This window comes from Oncorhynchus clarkii, chromosome 12 (assembly GCF_045791955.1).
Source record: "Oncorhynchus clarkii lewisi isolate Uvic-CL-2024 chromosome 12, UVic_Ocla_1.0, whole genome shotgun sequence".
Taxonomy (NCBI): Eukaryota; Metazoa; Chordata; class Actinopteri; order Salmoniformes; family Salmonidae; genus Oncorhynchus; species Oncorhynchus clarkii.
Genome location: NC_092158.1, coordinates 67,107,180 through 67,130,764, shown reverse-complemented (window position 1 = coordinate 67,130,764; position 23,585 = coordinate 67,107,180). Strand labels below are relative to the sequence as shown.

The following is a 23,585-nucleotide window of genomic DNA, read 5'->3' as shown; positions in this document are numbered from 1 at the left end:
GATCTGGGGGGGCAGTTTGGCCAGTTTAGTCCGTTTACACTGCCTTATGTGCGGCTTGACCTACAATCCCTTTTATTAGCTGCTCATTTAAAGACTCTCCAGTACTTTCTTAGCTGGCCCACACGGGGGAAAATGTAGGGAGAATGGTGCTGCACAGCTTAAAGAAAACAGTTGCTTTCAAACTAGGGATTTTGTGGTTCATTAAAAAGGTAAGAGAGTCATTCTGCTCATAGATTATGCCTGTACGAACTACACATTGACACATCCAGCCCAAAGCGGGGCGTTCGGAAACACGTAACCGGAGAATTACTTTAAGGTGACACGGTATGCACAACTGCCACACAGCTTTAACCAAAAGGCAACCACGACCCCAAGGTGATGTGTCTGTGTCTCTGTTAGTTTACAGTAAGTAGTGTGTGTGAGAGTGAGTGAGTGAGTGAGTGAGTGAGAGATTATAAATACTATACACATGTGTATCGATGAGCTTCATCATAATAGCAGAAATAGTATTATTATTATTGTCTTTGGGAGGTGACGCCAGCCAGTATTACATTTGTCTCCAGTTGTTTCTCTGGCTCCTTAATCCATCATTGTAAGTGCTTACAATCACTTAACTTCTCTTCTCTCCCCCAGAGTCCTCGCTCCAATGAGCGCCTAACTGAAGCTGAGCTTTCAACTCCACTGGTGTCTAATGGCATTCTCCATATTGACGCGTGTGCAGATCTGACAAAGGCCCACGCCCCTTTCCTGGCAATGACATTAAATATAGGATGGGTTTTGACGGGGGCGCCAGGGAGCGAGAGCGTGTGAGAGCAGGAAAACGGAGGCTGGGAGGGGTGCTATTGATGGGATGGACGGAATAAACACATTGCACTTCTTTCAGCGATCTTCGGATTCTCCCAAATGACCACGTTCTTCCCCTTAACACAGATGTACATGTATCTATACTTGGTTCAGGACAAGTAGCACCAACCCAGTGAGTTAAGTTGGGTTGAACGTCTTTTCAACCAAAAATACATCTTTATAGAGAGTGTAGTGGTTATAGGGACATGCCATGAAGAGTTAACCATACTGACTTAGTGCCTTCGGGAAAGTATTCAGACGCCTGGACTTTTTCCACATTTTGTCACATTATATTTCCCCCCCCCCGCCCTCATCAATCTACACACAATACCCCATAATGACAAAGCAAACCAGGTTAGTAGACATTTTTGCTCATTTATAAAAAATAAACTGAAATATGACATTTGCATAATTATTCAGACCCTCTACTCAGTACTTTGTTGAAGCGCCTTTGGCAGCGATTAGAGCCTCGAGTCTTCTTGGGTACGACGCTACAAGCTTGGCACACCTGTATTTGGGGATTTTCTGCTGATCCTCTCAAGCTCTGTCAGGTTGGATGGAAAGCGTTGCTGCTCAGCTATTGTCTGCTCAGCTATTGGTTTCAAATCCGGCCTCTGGCTGGACCACTCAAGGACATTCAGAGACTTGTCCCGAAGCCACTCCTGCGTCGTCTTGGCTGTGTGCTTAGGGTCGTTGTCCTGTTGGAATGTGAACCTTCGCCCCAGTCTGAGGTTCTGAGCACTCTGGAGCAGGTTTTCATCAAGAATCATTCTGTACATTGCTCCATTCATCTTTGCCTCGATCCTGACTAGTCTCCCAGTTCCTGCCACTGTAAAACATCCGAGCAGCATGATGCTCCCACCACCATGCTTCACCGTTAGGGATGGTGCCAGGTTTCCTTCAGAAGTGACGCTTTGCATTCAGGCCAAAGAGTTCAATCTTGGTTTCATCCGACCAGAGAATCTTGTTTCTCATGGTCAGAGTCTTCAGTTGCCTTTTGACAATCTCCAAGTGGGCTGTCATGAGCCTTTAACTGAGGAGTGGCTTCAGTCTGGCCACTCTACCATAAAGGCCTGATTGGTGGAGTGCTGCAGAGATGGTTGGCCTTCTGGAAGGTTCTCCCATCTCCACAGAGGTACTCTAGAGCCCTGTCAGAGTGACCATCGGGTTATTGTTCACGTCTCTGACCAAGGCCCTTCTCCCCCGATTGCTCAGTTTGGCCGGGCGGCCAGCTCTAGAAAGAATCTTGGTGGTTCCAAAATTCTTCCATTTAAGAATGGAGGCCACTGTGTTCTTGGGGACCTTCAATCCCTTCAGATCTGTGCCCCGACACAATCCTGTCTCGGAGCACTACGGACAATTCCTTCGACCTCATGGCTTGGTTTTTGCTCTGACGTGCACTGCCAACTGTGGGACCTTATATAGACAGGTGTGTGCCTTTCCAAATCATCTCCAATCAATTGAATTTACCACAGGTGGACTCTAATCAAGGTGTCGAAACATCTCAAGGATGACCATTGGAAACAGGATGCACCTGAGCTACATTCTGAGTCTCATAGCAAAGGGCCTGAATACCTGTGTACATTTGACAAAATGTAAAAAAAAAAAGCTGTTTTCGCATTGTCATTATGGGGTTCTGTGTGTAGATTGCTGAGGATTGTTCTTTTTTTCCCCCCATCAATTTTAGAATAAGGCTGTAACGCAACAAAATGTGGGAGAAGTCAAGAGGTCTGAATACTTTCCCGAAGGCACTGTAACATCCCCCTGGTCAATAACAGTAGGCTACATGTTTACACCATCTCCTCTTACCTACAAGGGCCAGGGAGAGAGACATCTCGATACCGTACAGAATGACCATGACAGATGAGTCAACACAACAGCAGGAACAGGAACACTCCAACATATGTGTATTCTCTTTCCTCCTGCTGCGCTCTGATACTCAAACCAGAGGTCTTCAGGCTACTGTTCGTAGCGACAATTTAGTGTGTTCAAGGGATCCCGGTGTGAACTGAAAACCATGACTTTGGCGTTGGTAGCGCTCTGCTCTTACCAATTGAGCCACACAGCCTCCTGTCCGTGACCGCATCGGTTCAGATGGTGGTGTTCAAACGACTCCCCGGGTCGAGCGGTCGTTGTGGTAACTCGATGGAGGTTGTCGGCTCATTAGGCTAATGCACTAATTTGAAACACCTTACGGAGCTCATCTGCATAATTAATGAACTGGCAGGTGTGAGGGCGATGGGTGCTTTCATGGGATAGGGTTGGCACAGAGTGTGTGTACGTGTGTTTGGGATTGAGTGTGTGTGGGTACGTGTGTTAGTAAGTTTGGAATGGAGTTTGGTGTGTGTACGCGTGCTTGTGGATGGATGTGGGTGGATAACCAGCGGTGTTGTCGTACTCCAGTCCAGGACTCGAACTTGACTTGTGACTCAGATTTGGACTCGGCCAGTAGTGACTTTGTCAGAAATGTTCTGTTTGTTGCATAATTTAACATACTAACTACAGCAGCAAACGTTTTAGAGCTGTTATGTAGTTATTCCTTAAAATGTGCAACAAAGTAACATAATTTAGATTTTTAAATGGTAGCTTTTAGCTTGGACTCGAACACTAGAGACTGAACCCGAAGTTTAGTGACCTGACTACATCAAATCAAACTATTGATCACATGCGCTGAGTAAAACCGGTCTAGACTTTATCGTGAAATGCTTACTTACGAGCCCTTATGCAACAATGCAGTTCAAGAAATAGAGTTAAGGAAATATTTACTAAATAAACTAAAGTAAAAAAAAAGACAAAAAAACTAACAGTAAATAACAATAGCGAGGCTATATACAGGGAGTACCGGTACCGAGTCAACATGCGGGAGGGTACAGGTTAGTCGAGGTGATAAGCAGTGGTTACAGGCTGCCTTTGACCCGCGCTGGGATTTCTGCTTGACATTACAACCAAGCCCCCTTCCCTTCCACCCCCCCTTTGCTCACTCCTGATGCCCTCTGCCCCTCTGAGCAGACACCACCCCCCTTCGTTCCCCTCTGGGCCTCCTTGTCAGTGCAGGTTTTGGCCGGCAGGCTCTCTCCTCCCTCCCCTATTTTTACGGCCCGCATTTTACAAGTGCTCTTCAGTTTCTCTTTCTTGCCCTCTTTTCCTTGGTGTTTTAGCGGAGTGTAACAGAGGAGAAGACGCCCCCCCCCCCCCCCCCCCCCCCCAACCGTCTGGTCTGCTCTTTCTAAGTGCTGCGCAAACTACGCAAGTTATGCCTGTGCGGAATTCAAGCCTCATGTCCAAATCCAATTAGTTAGCGCTTAGCGTTGGTGGTGGTGTTGAGGGAAGCCACACCGCAGCCAGGGGAATTCCATAGGAGGGAAGGAATATCATATGGATTGATAGCTGGCTAAATGCACCATCTTGGCTGCACCTACATTTACTGCACCCTATACATTTGTCATCGGCGATACTTTTTTTGTTATAGACTAGCTATAGTCTACATTTTTTTGGGACAATGAATTTCGTATAAGACTGTTGCGTCACCCTTCTGTGCTCTCACTTCATTCTATCCAATCGCTCACACCATATCCTTCCTTCCTCCCGAGCTCAGTGCGATCCACACAGAAGTGAGAAAGACACAATGAGAGTCAGTGGTTTAGGGGTACGCGAGCAGCCGTAGCCCACAGGCTGAGAGTGGCTTAGGCGGGTTTATCCTTAGCCCAGAAACTGTCAGTGTGCTTGGGCACAGCGCCCTTCAAATCCGCCTTAGCACAGCACAAATAGACATCCATCTCGCTCCAGCTCCCCTTTAGCTCTTCCACTTCTGAGTAAAGTCCCGATCAAGAAAAGGAGAGAGGACAGAGAGGAGTGGATTATTGAGAGGAAAAACAAACCCTCAGACCAAAACAGACATCAGACACTTTAGGGCTTATTCTAGGCCAAAGGCTATAGACCTACATTCCACCACAAACTAAGCTCGTTGCAACCCAAACACTAACTTAGAGTGAACCAATGCTAATACCAGGGTTCATACACATGTTGAGAAATGGAATTTCATGACTTCTCCGTGACTGTCAACCAAATTTCCATGACCGACAATTGCACGTAGAAAAAAAGCAAGCGTTGTGTGGTATCAACACTGGGAGGCTGCTCTCTGATCCCATGTACCATCTCATGTCACTCAGCAAGACACTCAACCTCCCACAAAGTAGAATCCCTGTTAGGCAACTGTATAAAGCGCATGTGGTCAACCCCCAGTCGGCAGAGCTACTGGGCGTGCAGGCTTTTGATACAGCCCTGCTCAAACACAGAGCCAGTTTGTGAAGGTCGGTGGGACGTTTTTTTTGGGGGACATGCCCGAAAACATTAACAAAGGCTAATAATAGCTAAACAATTAACTAGAGGGTACAAGATGTGTTTTGAATTGGCTACCTACCTAGTTCATCGGTTCTCTATCATATTTTTGAGGTTAGGCCTACGTGCTGCTGCAATGTCCGACCAGCCGTCTCTCCTTGACCAGTGGCCCATTCGTCTCGCACCATGCAGGTGACACGCACAAACACAGATACACGAGTGTCATTCTGATCCTGGCTGCCATCCAGGACCTCTATACCAGGCGGTGTCAGGGGAAGGTCCTAGAAATTGTCAAAGACGACAGCCACCCTAGTCATAGACTGTTCTCTCTGCTACCGCACGGCAAGCGGTACCGGATCGCCATCTATGCAGTCACTTTAACTCTACCTACCTGTTTATATTACCTCAGTTACCTCGACTAACCGGTGCGCCCATTGACTCTGTACCAGTAACCCGGTCTATAGCCTAGCTATTGTTATTTTACTGCTGTCACTTATTTGTTTTTTTAAGTACTTATTTTTCTTAAAACTGCATTGTTGGTTAAAGGGCTTGTAAGTCAGCATTTCACTGTAAGGTTGTTGTATTCGGCGCATGTGACAAATAAAATGGCATTTGATTTATACATTTTTATTTGATTGATAAAATATTTACATGATCAGAAGTGATCGAATAAAAAAAACGTGAGCTGGCGCACAACCAGAGAAAATTATTTCATGTAGAAGTGCTGACTAATGGCGAATACACTATAAACTATTCAAATAGACTTTTGGGATTTTTTTTTTCATTTTCCCAAACTTTTCCAAGCCTGACATTTCATGACCGTACGAACCCTGTAATAGAAAACATATGGACTAAATAAAAATGAGGAATTACACCTACACAAGTCTTCCAAATGTTGTTTTACAAATGTAGGTATACTTTTGCATGTAGACTACAACCAAAACTCGACTCAAACAACAGAGAAACACTTGTTAAAGAATATCACAAATAACATGTTGCAATATTTCATTTCAAGTTGAGGACCCGGTTGTTCCATTTGAACACTGTCTAGACCACACAGCTGAGGACTAACAGAACCATGAGCCAGCCAGCCCAACCAAGCCCCAGACCAAACACTCCCTAACTGCCTTCACTAAACAGACACAGAACAATTCCCAATCTCCACTCTATAACAAACACTCCACACCATATCCAGTACCAGGAAACACTTTCTAATCTACCAGGCACCACAACAACAGGGCTGGTCAGGCCATTAAATCATTAAGTTGTGCAACAGCGTCTGCTAGTAAGTCGACTCAGCACTAGCTCTAAGGAACCGCCTGTTCAGCGGGAGTTTAAATGTGAGTTTGTGGTAATTCGTTTTGTTTTTCTCTTTTTAAAAGAGGTTCAACGAAGCAGGCGTGGTTGCGGAGCATACTGGCACAGGGCCTGGCCTCTGGGTTAGAAGAAAAACCTGCCCTCTGGTCCCCTCTCTCTCGGTCTCAGTGCGGGTGAGGTGTATGAAGTGAGTGCGAGTGTCTTGTCAGCCTTCCCTGATTACAGAGGAGCTAGGCTAATGGTTAGCCTGCAGGTACGGGAGTGCGACTGTGCTCTGTTGAGAGTTGTGTGGTAAATAGTGTTGCATCGTAGTAAAGATGGGATTATACCCCAACCAGAAGCCATGGACTACAGGCAACAGCCGCACTGGTTTATGCTGAAATGTGTGTAGGTGCAAAAAAAATAATATGAGCACAAGAGGGAAGTGAACGAGACGGAAATCAATCCCATTTCCCAAATGCATTTTATACGAGAACATTTCATAGTCCTCGAAAGTGCAGCGTATGGGCGTTCAGCATTCCGCTTCTAACACATGCGACACAAGAAGATTGTGCGCTCGGCTCTTTAGACAACAGTATCGCCTTTGTTTTGGACACTGTCCGTGGAAGTTGGAGTAGCCACTTCTGAAATCGGGTCCTCGCTCTACACATTTCCCTTCTCAACGGGCTATTACTCATGGTAAGACGGGAGGCCCCGAAAACACAGAGCTGCAACAGTAGAGTAGGCCCTCGCTTAAAAACCACAGCCCATACCAGCTGGCAGTCCCTAAAGAAAGCGCCGCTCCCCATCTAAGACGGCACACACCGCATGGCAAAGACGTGGGGGGGGGGGGGGGGGGCTACACGCCGGGCTTTATTTACACACTGTGGCCAAGAGGAGAGTGCAGCCGCAACCACTTTCGTCGTCTCCACGAGTGTCTGCTGCCAGACCATTTATCCCTCACATCCATTCAACACAGAGCCAGCCTACTACTACTGGTCGGCCAAACCACAGGAACACCGAGCAGACGCTGCCAGCCATGTTGGGCTGTTGCCAGGGCCAAGAGAGGCCGCCCGCCTGCCCGCAAGATCTGCATTTGACAGCGGTCTCGCCACGCTGTCTGGAGCGCAAACTGCAAACCCCGAAAAGCCCCAGTAGGCCGGAACATTCTTTTACAACCCCTTCCTTTTCTTCTTACTTCCTCCCTTCCTCCCACTGTGTCCAGCGCTCTCTTGCTTCCTCTCTTAAAGTCTCTCTCTTTCACTTACCACACTTCATTTTCTCTCTCTCCCCCCCCCCCTATATCTTTCCCTCTTATCCAGCCTTTTCTCCACTTCCTCCATCCCGGGTGATCGTTCCCTGCCGGCGCGGAGCAACTCTGTCCATGGGAAACAATTAAAACGCCACATGGTCTTCCTTAGTAAGGACTTCCATTCTGAGGCGCTACAAAAGAGGGCCGTGACGGCCGTCGGGCTCCCAGTAGCTCCACACACACTCCATGCCAAACACACACCACACCAGAGAGCCATTAGACCAGAGGCAGCAGGGGAAGGAAATTCAAGGTGGCAGTTTTTTTTTCTTTGGATGCCAGGACTTAAGGATGAGTGACATGCCACCAAACCGGACGAGGCTGTATTTGTCATCATGCTCACTAATACATCGTAAATGTTAAATATAAAATGCACTCATAACAAACTAGATATTTTAATCGAGGTGTCTGGTCCTCCAATATGGTGAAGACATGGACATAAAGGCAGACCGTCCAGCAATTGAGACGATGGATTGAAAAGTGTAATCCTGGAACAAACTAATTTAATTTGGCCAACAGAGTGGATAACAACAGTGTAATAATGAGTATTGAAGTCCTAACCTGGTGCCTGTCTGTTTCTGCTCCCAACTCCCAATGGTGTACACAAAAGCACAAACAGACCTGCGACCGGGCTATCAAAGTCGAGGTCTGTGGTTATAATCCAGGCTCCATCTCATTCCCAGCTCCAGTCTCCTCCCCTGCCTGCAAGACTCTCCTCCGGGCCGCAGCAGCAGTCAACATGATGGAGGACATTTCAAACAACCTGTGATTGATGTGCCCCGAGTTCCGTTGCGCGGGATGGTGCCTCTCGCTGCCCTGATGAGGTGTGGGGACTTTGCCAGCAGCGAGGCAGGGTGCTCGAGTTGAGTACCCGCCTTTTACTAGGCGTTGCTCACACACTCCTACAAGGATTATTTCAAGCCAGTGAAAGTGTCGGCGCTTGCTCAGACATCAAGGCTATCCAAGCACTATTGTCAGTCACTACCTCAATGAGAACATGGTGATTAAACAGACAGACTTGGTGGCTTATTTCCTGTCCTATTCAATGCTACGGCTAAGAATATCACCCAATACAAGAATCATAGTTAATTAAGGCTTGCTTTTATATCACTACCGAAATAGATGTTTTAAATAAAGACACTGAGGGGTCAGGCGACCCAACGACTTCCATTCTACGCCAAAGTGACCTACACTGACGTGAGAACGACTTGGGGAGGGGAGACAAAAGCTCAAAATAACCGTGCTTTCTGACTTGAGTGCTCTGGGGGATTATCCCAAGGAGGGCTGAACTAAATGGCACTTCACTGTCGGGACTGAATGGCTGTCTACCTCTTTGTGAGTTGCGATTGCCACAAGTTTGTTTTGGCATGAAATGGGTCGGCGGCAGGGCGCCCCGGGAAACATTCATGACTCGAATGGTGGCTTCTCTTCCTTTCAAAAAGTCTGGAAAAAGCAGGGGTTATAGTTCAACGTAGTACGGTGGTGCTGCTGCATATTTGTTGAGTGTTGCTGTGCGCACAAAACAACACAGTCACCCTCAGCCTTCACACAGAGCGAGGGAGAGAGAGAGACAGCGAGAGAGAGAGCGAGCGAGAGGCAAGGCAGCTTTGCACTGGGCTTGTTTCCACATCAAAGTTTGTCTGGATTTCTGAGCTGTTTTTAAAGTTGTACTATACAGAAATTGCTCCACGGTTTCCTGGTACCTATAACTAATAGTTACTCATTTCAGTTTATTTGACAAAATAAGATAGTGTAGAGAATAAGTGTACAATCTAAAACTGCTGTGAAATTCAATTTCCATGACCAACAATATTGTAGTTTAAGCTGTTTGAAGCTGGTGTACAAAACCAAAATAAAAGTCACAAAAATTAAGAATGGGAAGAAATAGCGCACATAGAACAGATCTAGCGCTTGATAGATCTATAACCTGAATTTGGTCAGGTCGCCCAAAAAGTCACATATTGCTACTATAAGACTGGGAGGCTGCTATCCCTGGGTCTTGTTCAGAAGGACACACATATAGCAGGGCTGGGAAACATATCAAATTAATTTGATTAATTCTAATTTATGTTTTTGTGCGTTGTTCCAAATGCCTATATTGCAAAAATCTATTTGATTTTTTCTTCATTTTTTCATTCTTATGAGTGTTTATGTCTGCTTGCTCTCATGTCTTTTTGGCCTCGTCTCCTTCGCTCCTTCTGTGCTGTGTGCAATGGCTTGTAGACTGTGCACCTTCCACTTTACACACGCCAAGTTCCTCCCCCTGCCACTCACAACAACAAAGATGAAAAGATCACTTCTTCCTGTCTGACAAGCGGATTCAACTCACTATTTGCATTTGAGGTTTGGTCCACCGGAATCGTCACTCACATGGACACCGAAACACATTAAAACATCATTTTATAGTAATAGGGGAGAAGTTACCTTTTCTAAAGATGCCCGTTTTAAGTCTCAACTACTCAAATTGTGCGCAGAGCAGACACTACTAAAAGGAGAGTATCAATGAACATTGCTTCTGGAAAACATATGCTCAGTTTGCCACATGTGGCATTGCGGTATCACATACCCCCAGCAGCATTTTTCACCAAACACTTATACTAGCTGTCTAGTATGTGTTTGATAATTGTGCAATAAGCATAAAATGTCATTATATAAAGGATTTGGCTACTTGTTCTCATTCTCATAACAGCTACCTTGTTAGCAAGCAAATAGATCCAAGTTGATACACTTGCCTGCTATAAGAAGTTGGTCACTATTAGTGGTTCTTGTAATAAAACAATTATTTTTTTAAAGGGGGTTTTGTCTTTTTTTTAAAGACTTGAAAGCCAGATCAGCGATTATTGCAAAGAGCATATTAAACTATTTTGATAAAATAATTTAATTTAATTCCTAGTGGTTCCTATGGTTTCCAATTTCACAAGGCCTGAATTCATTAGATTATTGCTGACTGTAAAATGCAGTGTATTGCACAAGCTGATTTGGGGAGGGAGGGTTTAGAATCGAGATCTATATCATGAATCGCCCATAAGTTTGAAAAGAATAGAGATATGATTTTTAGGCCATATCGCCCAGCCCTAACGTATAGCAGAACGTGTTGCAATGAAAATCAGTCCTCTAGTTGTTGGAAAAGTTCAGGTAGGCAAGATCTTCCCTGTTCCATTCAGTTCCAAAATGTTGTCTCTACTGAACAGAACCCTGGTTTGTGACTCAACGCAACACCCTGTTGGGATCTCAGCAGTGTTGTTCTCTCATCAGGATATTGCTATGGGAGACCTTCAAAGAGCGGCTCTGACTGTCTGACCGACTCAGCTGAAACTGAGAAAGCTGTGGTCAACATAAATTCTCCATGACAACAACAAGCAACTATCAACATCAAAATAGACCTGAAAGTGTAGGGATGAGCATGCTATAGAAAATATCTCAAGAGTTTAAATCAAAAATACCCAAGTGTTGTCATTGAAAAGGCTCTTTCCCAGATTGTAGAATATATATATATATATATATATATATATATATATATATATACACTTCACTGTGGGTGCCACCATATTATCTTTGGGCGTAGGGCTAAATCCTAACCTCCTTTAGATGTGGCCCTCCTCGTCTTCCTGACCTCTTCGCCCCCTTCAGAGGGGCATAAATACTTTGGTCAATTGTACTCATCTCCATGAGAAAGGGGAGCTGAGCCAGTGAACGAATGATCCCTCCAACAGGCTTACACAAGCTTAGCAATGTTGACATGTCCGAACAATCACTGAGACCAAGTTTCCAGGCAGACTATGACCATCAAAACGTCACACTTGCACTTTGAGCACATAGCAGGGATTTGTCAAGAATGGACCCCAAGGTTAGGGGTTACATGGGTGATTCAGTCAAGCACGACTCATTCCACATTTACCATTGGTAGCCTAACCATTGTTTTGAATGACAATCGATCTAATTGAATGTTAGGTTGGAAAAGTAGTGCATCAAGGGTAAAACATTATCAACCGTTTCTAACTGAACAAAATGATGTGTGACACCAACGTGTGATAGGTGACCTCTAAGCATTGAAGCGTGACTAAGGTCAACATCGTGTCATCATCACACTTCTTGTGAATTTGGAGCAGACATGTTCTAAATATAAACCTAGTTCCTCCTCACAAATCACAGACATTCACTTGTTGGCTACGATAAAAAATAAAAAGACTAATGAGTCAGCAAGTTACCAATACATTACCTTACTATCCTACCCAGTGTGGTCTTTGGACATTAAACATTAAATGCCACTGAAGGCTGTCAAAAAAAATCTGGAAGCAAAGAAGCATTGTATATCTATTCGGTCATACTGATCATTAATAAAATATGTACTTGTTCTTTGGCAATGTTACATGATAGTTAGGTCTACATTTTTCTCCCATGTGAGAAAGTAGGCCGAGGCTATATATAGCATGTTGTTGTATATATAAACACTAGTATGGCAACACAGACATGGCCACATATTAACGAGTCACAAGGCGCCTCAAGCCTGGCATTGTTTTAGTTTTTGCAAGCAGTTTGAAACAACGTAATACGGCGGTTAGAATGGATTGCCACAATGTTATTACGATGTTGCATGTTTTAACGAAGATTGTTGTAGGGCAATATAATGTGACGAGTTGGCCAAGAATACAAGTTCAAATAAATACATTTAACTGACGATGCACTGTCGACAAAAGTTAGTTTGGCCTAGATTCAATAACTTGAGACAGGCTTCATGAAGCCTAAGGAAGACCCGAAACAGTAAAACAACGAGGGGTCGTGCTTTGCTCATATCGCCCAACAATCAACAGCACACTTCATGGCATGCGCGTAATATCTACGGATGACATTATATGTGCGCCTTGGTACATGCGTGTTACTTTCGACAATCAATTACTGGTTAGTCGAGAACAAGTAAAGTGGAAATCAACATACAGTGGTTCGATCCATTCCAGTGTTGATTTCTGATGGACGAACTGAAGGGACGGTGTCCCGCAGGTACGAGGCTCTTATCGGGGATTAGACATCCTCGGTTCTGGTGGTAGTAATCCATGGTTAAAAACGGGTTCGGACTAGGGGTGAATCCCACCACATCCTCACTGTCGTACATCATGCAAAACTAACTACAGCCCGAAATAGAAAGATAATGTCCTTTGATCTCCTCCCGTTAGAATAAAGAAGACAAGAGAGGGTTTCAAAAACACCGAGCGCAACGAAGGATGTCATCACATATCGCGGGGATAGAACACATTGGAAGGTTTCCTCCCAAACAGAGTTGTGACAATATTACAACAATATTACAACTTCTTGTTCTCCAATTTGTCAGATGAAGTGACGCAACCGACCTATATTGTGGCTTAATTCAGAGGGCACAAGCAGGAGCAAACAAACTGTTGTGATTAGGAAAAATTGCCAGACAAAAAAACGTTAAAACAATTATTCCGTCCAGTGTTTTTGAATGGTGTTTCCAAAACTGTTGACCAACTCGGGCGACACAGGGTTTAAAGTGGACCACGCTATCCCGCCCGTCGATCTGACTTTTCACTCCAATGCAAGCATGTGTAGAATGCAAGTCATATAGAAAAGTCGCCTATGAGAATGTATTGTCCGGCACGCTCCCAGCGTCAGTGACGTGTCCACCCAATCTCGTATTAAGATATACAGTATGTCGCCGAATCAAGTGGAAATAGGTATTTTAATTCAAACTCGCTCCTATAAAACACCAGAACGGATCATATGTCCAGGATCACGTCTTCGATAGACGACGGCAAGCGTTATAATATTTAATCTCAAACACAATAGGTTAAAGATTTGCCGAAAAAATCTCGAGAATCTTTTAAGCATCCTGTTGTTTTCGGGCTCCCCACGTTACATAAGGATACTTGAGGACCGGCGTCCATGTCTTGTGAAGAGACCTCTGCACACAGTTCATTCAGTTTCCAAATCCTGCCCTGCAATTTTTTGACGAGTATCAGCAGCTGCGCATTAGCTCCACCTATCCAGCCTCCCTTATCCTTCCTAAACCCTCAGCTGGGTGTCTACAACCGGAAGCATCGTGTTTAGGGGAAAAGGAGAGCGGAAGAGGCGAAGCCCGTAAAACGGCTCAGGCGTTTCTTTTACACCATGCCCAAACCGGACGCATGCGGCATCGTGCACAAAGTGATTTTGTTCCCCCACTCCAAATCAAAACAAACTCTGAACCAATTATACTAAATTGGGGACAGGTCGAAAAGCATTAAAACATTCACGGCAATTTGGATAGCTGCAGTTGCTAGCTAATTTATCCTATTTAGATAGCTAGTTTGCTGTTGCTAGCTAATTTGTTCTGGGATATACACATTGAGATGCTATTTTACCTGAAATACACAAGGTCCTCTACTCCAACAATTAATCCACACATAAAACGCTCAACCAAATTATTTCTAGTTATCTCTCCTCCTTCTAGGCTTTTTCGTTTTTGGACTTTATAAGGCGATTGGCAACTAATTTCATAAGGTGTATTACCAACACTGACCTCTTTTTATCTTTCAATCACCCACGTGGGTATAACCAATGAGATGGCACGTGGGTATAACCAATGAGGAGATGGCAAGTGGGCAAATGCTTCTAAAAGCCAATGAGGAGATGGGAGAGGCAGGACTTGCAGCGTATTCTGTGCCACAAATAGAAGCAACTTCTATTTTAGCGCCTGGCAACGCCCGAGCAGTGTGGGTGCAATGATTGAATAACATGTATGTGTACATTTATTTTGCGACGCGGGCGATGTGGTCAGCATGTTATGCCTGCTATCTTAGTTTATCCTTCCGTCTATCTCCCTCTCTGCTCTTCCTCATGGGCTCTGGCCAATTGTAACCTTCTCATAGAGGCAGGGTTTTGATGTACCATCAGAGGTAGAGTATCTATTCTGCATGAGATTTGAAGTGGAACATGATAATTACAACATTACAGCCCTAATTAATCTATGACTAGTGGAACTTGACAGCAACTGGGCTGTCGTTTTGTTACAATGACTGAAGTTGGCCAATGGCCCTTTCAAAGTTTTTCCATAACCAAAAATATTGTACACTGAGCAAAAATATAAACACAACATGTAAAGTGTTGGTCCCATGTTTCATGAGCTGAAATAAAAGATCCCAGAAATTATTCATACTGTCACGCCCTTACCATAGAGAGCACTTGTTTCTCTATGGTGTAGTAGGTCATGGCGTGACTAGGGGGTATTCTAGTTTATAATTTCTATGTTGGTGTTTTGTATGATTCCAATTAGAGGCAGCTGGTAATCGTTGTCTCTAATTGGGGATCATATTTAAGTAGCTATTTTTCCCACCTGTGTTTGTGGGATATTATTTTGTGTTTGTGCACCATGTAGTCACATTTCGTTGTTCGGTTATTGAGTTATTGTTTTAAGTTTCACTTTTGAAATAAATATGTGGAACTCAACATCCGTTGCGCCTTGGTCCCGTTCTTACGCCAACAGTGACACATACACTCAAATGTATTTCTCTCCAATTTTGTGCACACATTTGTTTACAGCCCTGTTAGAGAACATTTCTCATTTGCCAAGATAATCCATTCACCTGACAGGCATGGCATATCAAGAAGCTGATTAAACATCGTGATCATTACACAGGTGCACTGAAAATAAAAGGCCACTAAAATGCGAAGTTTTGTCATGCAACACCACAGATGCCTCAAGTTTTCAGGGAGTGTGCAATTGGCATGCTGGCTGCAGTAATATCCGCCAGAAAAATGTTAATTTCTCTACCATAAGCCACCTCCAACGTCATTTTAGAGAATTTGACAGTACGTTCAATTGGCCTCACAACCGCAGACCACGTGTATGGCGTTGTGTGGAAGAGTTGTTTGCTGATGTCAATGTTGTGAACAGAATACCCCATGGTGGAGGTGGAGTTAAGGTATGGACAGGCATAAGCTATGGACAACGAATACAATTGCACAGAGATACCGTGAGGAGATCCTGAATCCCATTGTTGTGCCATTCATCCGCCGCCATCACCTCATATTTCAGCATGGTAATGCACGGCCCCATGTCGCAAGGATCTGTATACAATTAATGGAAGCTGAAAATGTCCCAGTTCTTCCATGGCCAGCATACTCACCAGAAATGTCACCCATTGAGCATGTTAGAGATGCTCTGGACTGACGTGTACGACAGCGTGTTCCACTTCCCGTCAAAATCCAGAAACTTCGCACAGCCATTGAAGAGGAGTGGGTCAACATTCCACAAGCCACAATCAACTCTATGCGAAGGAGATGTGTCACGCTGCATGAGGCAAGTGGTGGTCACACCAGATACTGTCTGGTTTTCTGATCCACGCCCCTACAATTTTTTTTAAGGCATCTGTGGCCAAAATATCAATATCTACATGCCCAGTCATGTGAAATCCATAGATTAGGGCCAAATCTATTTATTTCAATTGATTGATATCCTTATATGAACTGTAGGCCTGTAAAATCATTGAAATTGTTGCGTGTTGAGTTTCTATTTTTGTTCAGTTTTGTTTGAAGCTAGTGTAAAAAACGGACAGAAAAAGACGCAAAAACAAAAAAAAACTTAGAACAGGAAGCATAGAAATCGCACACAGAACAGATCTACCGCTTCTTAGACTTGCTTCAATGAGAATTACAGAGCTATAACTTACATTTCTACGTGAATTTGGTCAGGTCAACCAAAAATGTACATATTGCAGCTTTAATAAAGTTGTATTCTATTCAAAGACAAAAAAAGGCTTGAACAGTTTTAAAAAATGAGTGAAAAATCGGTAGGGTTAAGCCTGAATGCAGAATAATGTAATTACTGAAAACAAGTGTGGCGGCTGTTGTTCTGAGACAAAACAAGACGCTTGTCAATATTGTTCCACCTTTCCATCCATCCCTGTCCATGTACCGTAAATACGCCCATTGACTGCCCACAAACACACACACACACACACACACACACACACACACACACACACACACACACACAAACTCTCTGTAAACCCAACAAACCAGGCAAACGCCTCACCTCGTGCTGGCCCACCACATGCTCACCTTCTCACTTTGCTGCCCCCCCCTACACCTTCCTTGGCTTCACTTCCCTGGGCCGAGGTTGCACACACACTTGCCAGGGGGTAGAGCAGTGTGCACATAACTAGGCAATGAAGAGTCAAGTCGTGGCGCCACTGTGCATCAGTCAACGAGCTAAACCAAGGTTGCTTTCAGTGAGTGAAAGATGGCCCCATCCGTGAGTAGAACAACGTATCAACCTCTTCTTTCATGCCTTGGCTGATCCCATTTTTTTTCCTTGAAGTGAAAGTGCTCTGGTATTGATTTTCGTCTGTTTAAAATATTAGCTGCTCGGGATAAAAGACCACACATCAAATAAATACACATTCGTTAATCGATAGGAGGCATTAAATCCATTGAGAGTGGTGGCAGGAGTACTAGCCACAGACACGGGCCCTATATAGGATATTAGAATTTTCTGATAGGTATGTAAGCGAGCGAGCAGCGCCTGGCAAGCTGCGTAATGAAAATTGACTTCATTGTAAATGTACAATACAAAGCAATTTTCTATTACTTACGCTTACATCATTGCCTTTGGCTTTAGCCCAGTTTGCCTATTACCATTTCACAACATATTTTCGTTTGAGGTCAGTTGATGATTAAGTATAGAAACACGTTTTCCACAACAAGCAATTCAGGGAAGTGGAACAACAGCCTTTGTTTCTGAGGCACTGCTAAGTGCACTCATATATTGTAGGCCTTCCCTTCTTGACCCAAACAATCACATGTTCACACAATCTGTCTGACCTTTGACTGATTCAAATCATTATTTGTCACATGCACCGAATACAACTGGTGTAGACTTTACTGTGAAATGCTTGCTTTACTGTTAAATGGAGCTATATAAAGGTAGTACCAGTACCAGATCAATGTGAAGAGGTACAAGTTGTTTGAGGTAGATATGTACATGAAGGCAGGGTAAAGTGACTAGGCATCAGGATAGATAAGACTAAAATAAAGAACAGCGTAGCCACAGCAAAGGATGAGTGTAAAATTGTGTGTGTGTGTGTGTGTAATGTACACTACCGGTCAAAACTTTTAGAACACCTACTCTTTCAAGGGATTTTATTTTTTACTATTTTCTAAATTGTAGAATAATAGTGAAGACGTCAAAACTATGAAATAACACATATAGAATCATGTAGTAACCAAAAAAGTGCTAAACAACTCTTCAAATGGCCACCCTTTGCCTTGATGACAGCTTTGCACACTTTTGGCAATCTCTCAACCAGCTTCACCTGGAATGCACCTGGAATGCCCACCTATGCTGAGCACTTGTTGGCTTTTTTTTCTTCACTCTATTTTACACTTTTTTGTTGACTACATGATTCCATGTGTTTTTTCATAGTTTTGATGTCTTCACTATTATTCTACATTGTAGAAAATAGTAAAATAAAGAAAAACCCTTGAATGAGTAGGTGATTTAAAAAACTTTTGACTGGTAGTGTATATGATTGTTTGTATTGTGTTGGTATGCGTTATCTGTGTGTGTGTTTTCTGCAGTGTACGTAGTGTGTAGTGTGTGTGAGTGAGTGAGTGTGTATATAGTGTGTATATTTATACAGTTGAAATCGTAAGTTTACATACACTTAGGTTGGAGTCATTAAAACTTGTTTTTCAACCACTCCACAAAGTTCTTGTTAACAAACTATACTTTGTGCATGACAAGTCATTTTTCAACAATTGTTAACAGGCAGATTATTTCACTTATAATTGTATCACAATTCCAGTGGGTCAGACGTTTGCATACACTAAGTTGACTGTGCCTTTAAACAACTTGGGAAATTCCAGAAAATTATGTCATAGCTTTAGAAGCTCTGATAGGCTAATTGACATCATTTGAGTCAATTGGAGGTGTACCTGTGGATGTATTTCAAGGCCTAGCTTCAAACTCAGTGCCTCTTTGCTTGACATCATGGGAAAAGGAAAAGAAATCAGACATGACCTCAGAAAAAAATTGGAGACCTCCACAAGTCTGGTTCATCCTTGGGAGCAATTTCCAAACGCCTGAAGGTACCACGTTCAGATGAGATGAACGTATTTTGGTGCGACAAGTGCAAATCAATCCCAGAACAACAAAAATAGAACTGTTTAGCCATAATGACCATCATTATGTTTGGAGGAAAAAGGGGGAGCCGCGTCACGGGGGTGGCAGGGTCATGTTGTGGGGGTGCTTTGCTGCAGGAGGGACTGGTGCACAAAATAGATGGCATCATGAGTCAGGAAAATTATCTGGATATATTGAAGCAACATCTCAAGACATCAGTTAAAGCTAAAGTCGCAAATAGGTCTTCCAAATGGACAATGGCTTAAGAACAACAAAGTCAAGATATTGGAGTGGCCATCATAAAGCCCTGACCTCAATCCCATAGAAAATGTGTGTGGCAGAACTGTAAAAGCGTGTGCGTGCAAGGAGACCTACAAACCTGACTCAGCTACACCAGCTCTGTCAGGAGGAATGGGTCAAAATTCACCCAACGTATTGTAGGAAGCTTGTGGAAGGCTACCCGAAACGTTTGGCCCAAGTTAAACAATTTAAAGGCAATGCTACCAAATACTAATTGAGTGTATGTAAACTTCTGACCCACTGGGATGGGATGAAATAAATAAAAGCTGAAATAAATAATTCTCTCTACTATTATTCTGACATTTCACATTCTTAAAAGAAAGTGGTGTTCCTAACTGACCTAAGACAGGGAATTTTACCAGTATTAAATGTCAGATTTTGTGAAAAACTGAGTATAAATGTATTTGGCTAAGGTGTATGTAAACTTCTGACTTCAACTGTAGTTTAGTGAGTGTGCATAGGGTCAGTGCAGATAGTTTGGCTTCCATTAATTGACTATTTAGCAGTCTTATGGTTTGGGGTTAGTTAGAAGCTGTCCCTGAGGTTGTTGGTCTGAGAGCCGATGCTCTGGTACTGTTTGCCGGACATACGGTCTATGACTTGGGTGGATGGAGTCTTTGGCAATTTTTTAGGCCTTCCTCTGATACTGCCTGATATAGAGGTCCTGGATGGCAGGGAGCTCGGCCCCAGTGATTTACTAGGCTGTCCGCACCACTGTCTGTAGTGCTTTGCGGTCAAGGGTGTTGCCTTTTCCATACCAAGAGGTGATGCAGCCAGTCAAGATGCTCTCGATGGTGCAGCTGTAGAAACTTTTGAGGATCAAAGGGCCCATGCCAAATATTTTCAGGCTCCTGAGGGGGAAGAGGTACTGCCGTTCCCTCTTCACGACTGTGCGGATGTGTGTGGACCATGTTAAGTCCTTAGTGATGTAGACGCCAAGGAACTTGGAGCTCTCGACACGCTCCACAACAGCCCTGTCGATGTGGATGGGGGTGTGCTCTTCCCTCTTTCTCCTATAGTCCACAATCAGCTCATTGGTCTTACTGATGTTGAGGGAGAGGTTGTTGTCCTGACACCAGACTGCTAAGTTTCTGACCTCCTCCCTGTACTCTGTCTCATCTCCATCGGTGATCAGGAGTCGTGCGCGGTTCACCCCAGTCGTGGGTGAACAGGGAGTACAGGAGGGGACTAAGAACACACCTTGAGCGTCAGCGTGGAGGTGGTGTTGTTGCCTCCCCTCACCACCTGGGGCCAGCCCGTCAGGAAGTCCAGGATCCAGTTGCAGAGGGAGGTGTTTAGTCCCAGGGTCCCTAGCTTGATGATGAGCTTGGAAGGGACAATGGTGTTGAACACTGAGCTGTTGTCTATAAACAGCACTCTCAGTTATTTCCCCTCTTGTCCAGGTGGGAAAGGGCCGTGTGAAGTGCAACTGACATTGCATTATCTGTGGATCTGTTGGGGCAGTATGTGAATTGAAGTGGGTCTAGGGCGTCTGGGATGAGATGGTGTTGATATGTGTCATGACCAGCCTTTCAAAGCCCTTCATAATTACAGATGTGCGTGCTACAGGTGTTCATTTAAGCAGGTTACCTTGATAAGTTTCTTCGACCTGTAATATAACTTTTTGAAGTTTTTGTCCGATGTAACGCTGACCAGAATGAGCGTTTGGATATGTATACCAAACGCGCTAACAAAAGGAAGTATTAGGACATAAATAACGGACATTATCGAACAAAACAAACATTTATTCTGGACCTGCGATTCCTGGGAGTGCTTTCTGATGAAGATCAAAGGTAAGGGAATATTTATCATGTCATTTCTTGTTTATGTTGACGCCAACATGGCGGCTATTGGGTATATGTTTGGGGCGGCAGGGTAGCCTAGTGGTTAGAGTGTTGGACTAGTAACTGAAAGGTTGCAAGTTCAAATCCCCGATCTGACAAGGTACAAATTTGTCGTTCTGCCCCTGAACAGGCAGTTAACCCACTGTTCCTAGGCCGTCATTGAAAATAGGAATTTGTTCTTAACTGACTTGCCCAGTGAAATTGTTAGATATTACTTGTTAGATATTGCTGCACTGTTGGAACTAGAAGCACAAGCATTTCTCTACACCCGCAATAACATCTGCTAAACACGTATGTGACCGATTTAATTTGATAACCCTTCATGGACTGTGTGTCAATTGGCAAGAAACAACACACCAAGAACTCGATGAAGCCAGGGCCTCTATTCACAAAGAGTCTCCGAGTAAGAGTGCTCATATAGATCAGTTTGGCCTTTTAGATCTTAATGAATAAGATTACACGGACAGGGGGGAACTGATCCTAGATTAGCACTCCTACTGGAATACAAGCCCCGGACACCCCAATGCCTCATGGAGTTCTACAGAGAAAGTCATGGAACTGAGGCCATTTTTCTTGCTAATTTCTCATCTTGCTGAATACGTCCTGGCTGGATCCGACTTTGAGAAACGCACTGACACTTTTAAAACATTAAAACGCCATTAATCACTTTCTGGAACCTGTGAGGGAAGGCTGTGAAGGAAGATGGCTTTTCCTGGGTGTAGACAAGGCAGGAATTCTTCTCCCTCTTAAGCGCTAAAACCTCTGAACCGATGCCCACTTTGAGTGATAGACAGCCGAGCACAGGTCAATCAAGCCTTTAAATTCTGAAAAGGCAATGAGTTGGCAGCCTGCTTGAAGGTAGTAGAGGATTTACGAGAGCGACTGACCGTCCAGGCTCTTTCTGGGCATTGTAGGGGAAACAGTGTTACATGCCAACACATTGGACCTGATGATGAAGACAATTGGAACACTTACTCATTATCAACCACCTTATAAAAGGTCAACCCTCAAATTGGCTTTGGTTAAAAATGAGATCCGCGATAGGTGAAACAGCACCGCTGGCCGCCCCGGGCTCATTTGTTATTGTTTTGAGGAAATGAGCATCCCGCATCATGGTAAAAAATGTCAGCGTAGTACATACTCTGCTGTGCTATCGGTTGTGCAATGCTGTCCGAGGAACAAAAAAAACAGTGTTCGTTGTTTGAAGTAACGTCTATGTGATATTGCAAACGGACATGGCAGTTTCACCACTATGGATTCCAGCTTTAAGGAGAAGTTTTTGTACATGGGAAATGCAGTTGTATATTGATGTGACATGTTTAGGGCACTACACCTTATCTTCGCCTACAAAGACATAATTGTAGTGTGCTGATAAATCGAGCAGATATTGAAGATATTTACTTCTAAGCTAATTTACAACCCTCAAATGAATTGCGGGCTGATGAACTTGAGATAATGAGAGTAGATTACATGGTGTCCTTGATAAGAGCAATTAGCATTAGTCTTTGGAGCCCAAGTGGTGCAGGGAGGATGGGGGAGCTGAGATTTAGGAAGGGAGATAGAGTGGGGGGGATTTTGGGGGGATTGAAGAGGTTTATGATGTGATGGGAGGAAATGCGTGGGAAAACCTGACGGTAGCTTCAAAGCACTAAACTATTTATAACCCCCTCATCCCTGACCCCCCTCCCCTTCCCCACTTCAACATAGACATAGCAGACCACACCCCTCCTTTTTAAGTGAGGATTACCAGAGACATTGGCCTCATTGTTTTTTATTTTTTATTTATTTAACTAGGAAAGTCAGCTAAGAACAAATTCTTATTTAAAATGATGGCCTACCAAAAGGCAAAAGGCCTCCTGTGGGGGCGGGAGCTGGGATAAAAACTAAAAACAATTTAATAAAAATATAGGACAAGAAAGACAACACCACCTAAAGAGAGACCTAAGACAACAACATAGCATGGCAGCAACACATGACAACACAGCATGGTAGCAACACAACAACATGGCTACCGCCGAAGTATCATTGTGAATCTCACACCCGCCGTCATCACTTCTGCGAGCAGGACTTGCTAATCGACCTGGCCCGGGTATCCTGGAAGGATATTGACCTCATTCCGCCAGTAGAGGATGCCTGGTTGTTCTTTAAAAGTAATTTCCTCAACATCTTAAATAAGCATGCCCCTTCCAAAAAATGTAGAACTAAGAACAGATATAGCCCTTGGTTCACTCCAGACCTGACTGCCCTCGACCAGCACAAAAACATCAGCTGGGCAAGACAATCTGGACCCTTTCTTTCGAAAATTATCCGCCACCATTGTTGCAACCCCTATTACTAGTCTGTACAATCTCTCTTTCGTATCATTCGAGAATCCTAAAGTTTGGAAAGCTGCCGTGGTCCTCGCCCTCTTCAAAAGGGGGTGACACTCTAGACCCAAACTGTTACAGACCTATATCCATCCTGGCCTGCCTATCTAAAGTCTTCGAAAGCCAAGTTAACAAACAGATCACTGACCATTTCGGATCACACCGTACCTTTT

At 44.0% G+C, this 23,585-nt stretch overlaps 1 protein-coding gene across 2 annotated transcripts in view; it reads right to left on the bottom strand.

Moving 5' to 3' along the window:
- The window catches only part of LOC139421078 (retinoic acid receptor, alpha b), a 98,118-nt gene that overhangs the window by 37,052 nt on the left and 37,481 nt on the right, over positions 1-23,585 (bottom strand). The window contains exon 1 of one of the 2 annotated variants that reach the window (XM_071171602.1): positions 12,722-13,706. The exons of the other annotated variant lie outside the window; for it this stretch is intronic. Within the exon in view, the coding sequence (XP_071027703.1) occupies positions 12,722-12,899 (178 nt within the window). The 5' untranslated portion in view covers positions 12,900-13,706. Of the gene's footprint in view, positions 1-12,721; positions 13,707-23,585 lie in introns of those variants that run through there. 2 annotated transcript variants of the gene reach the window in all.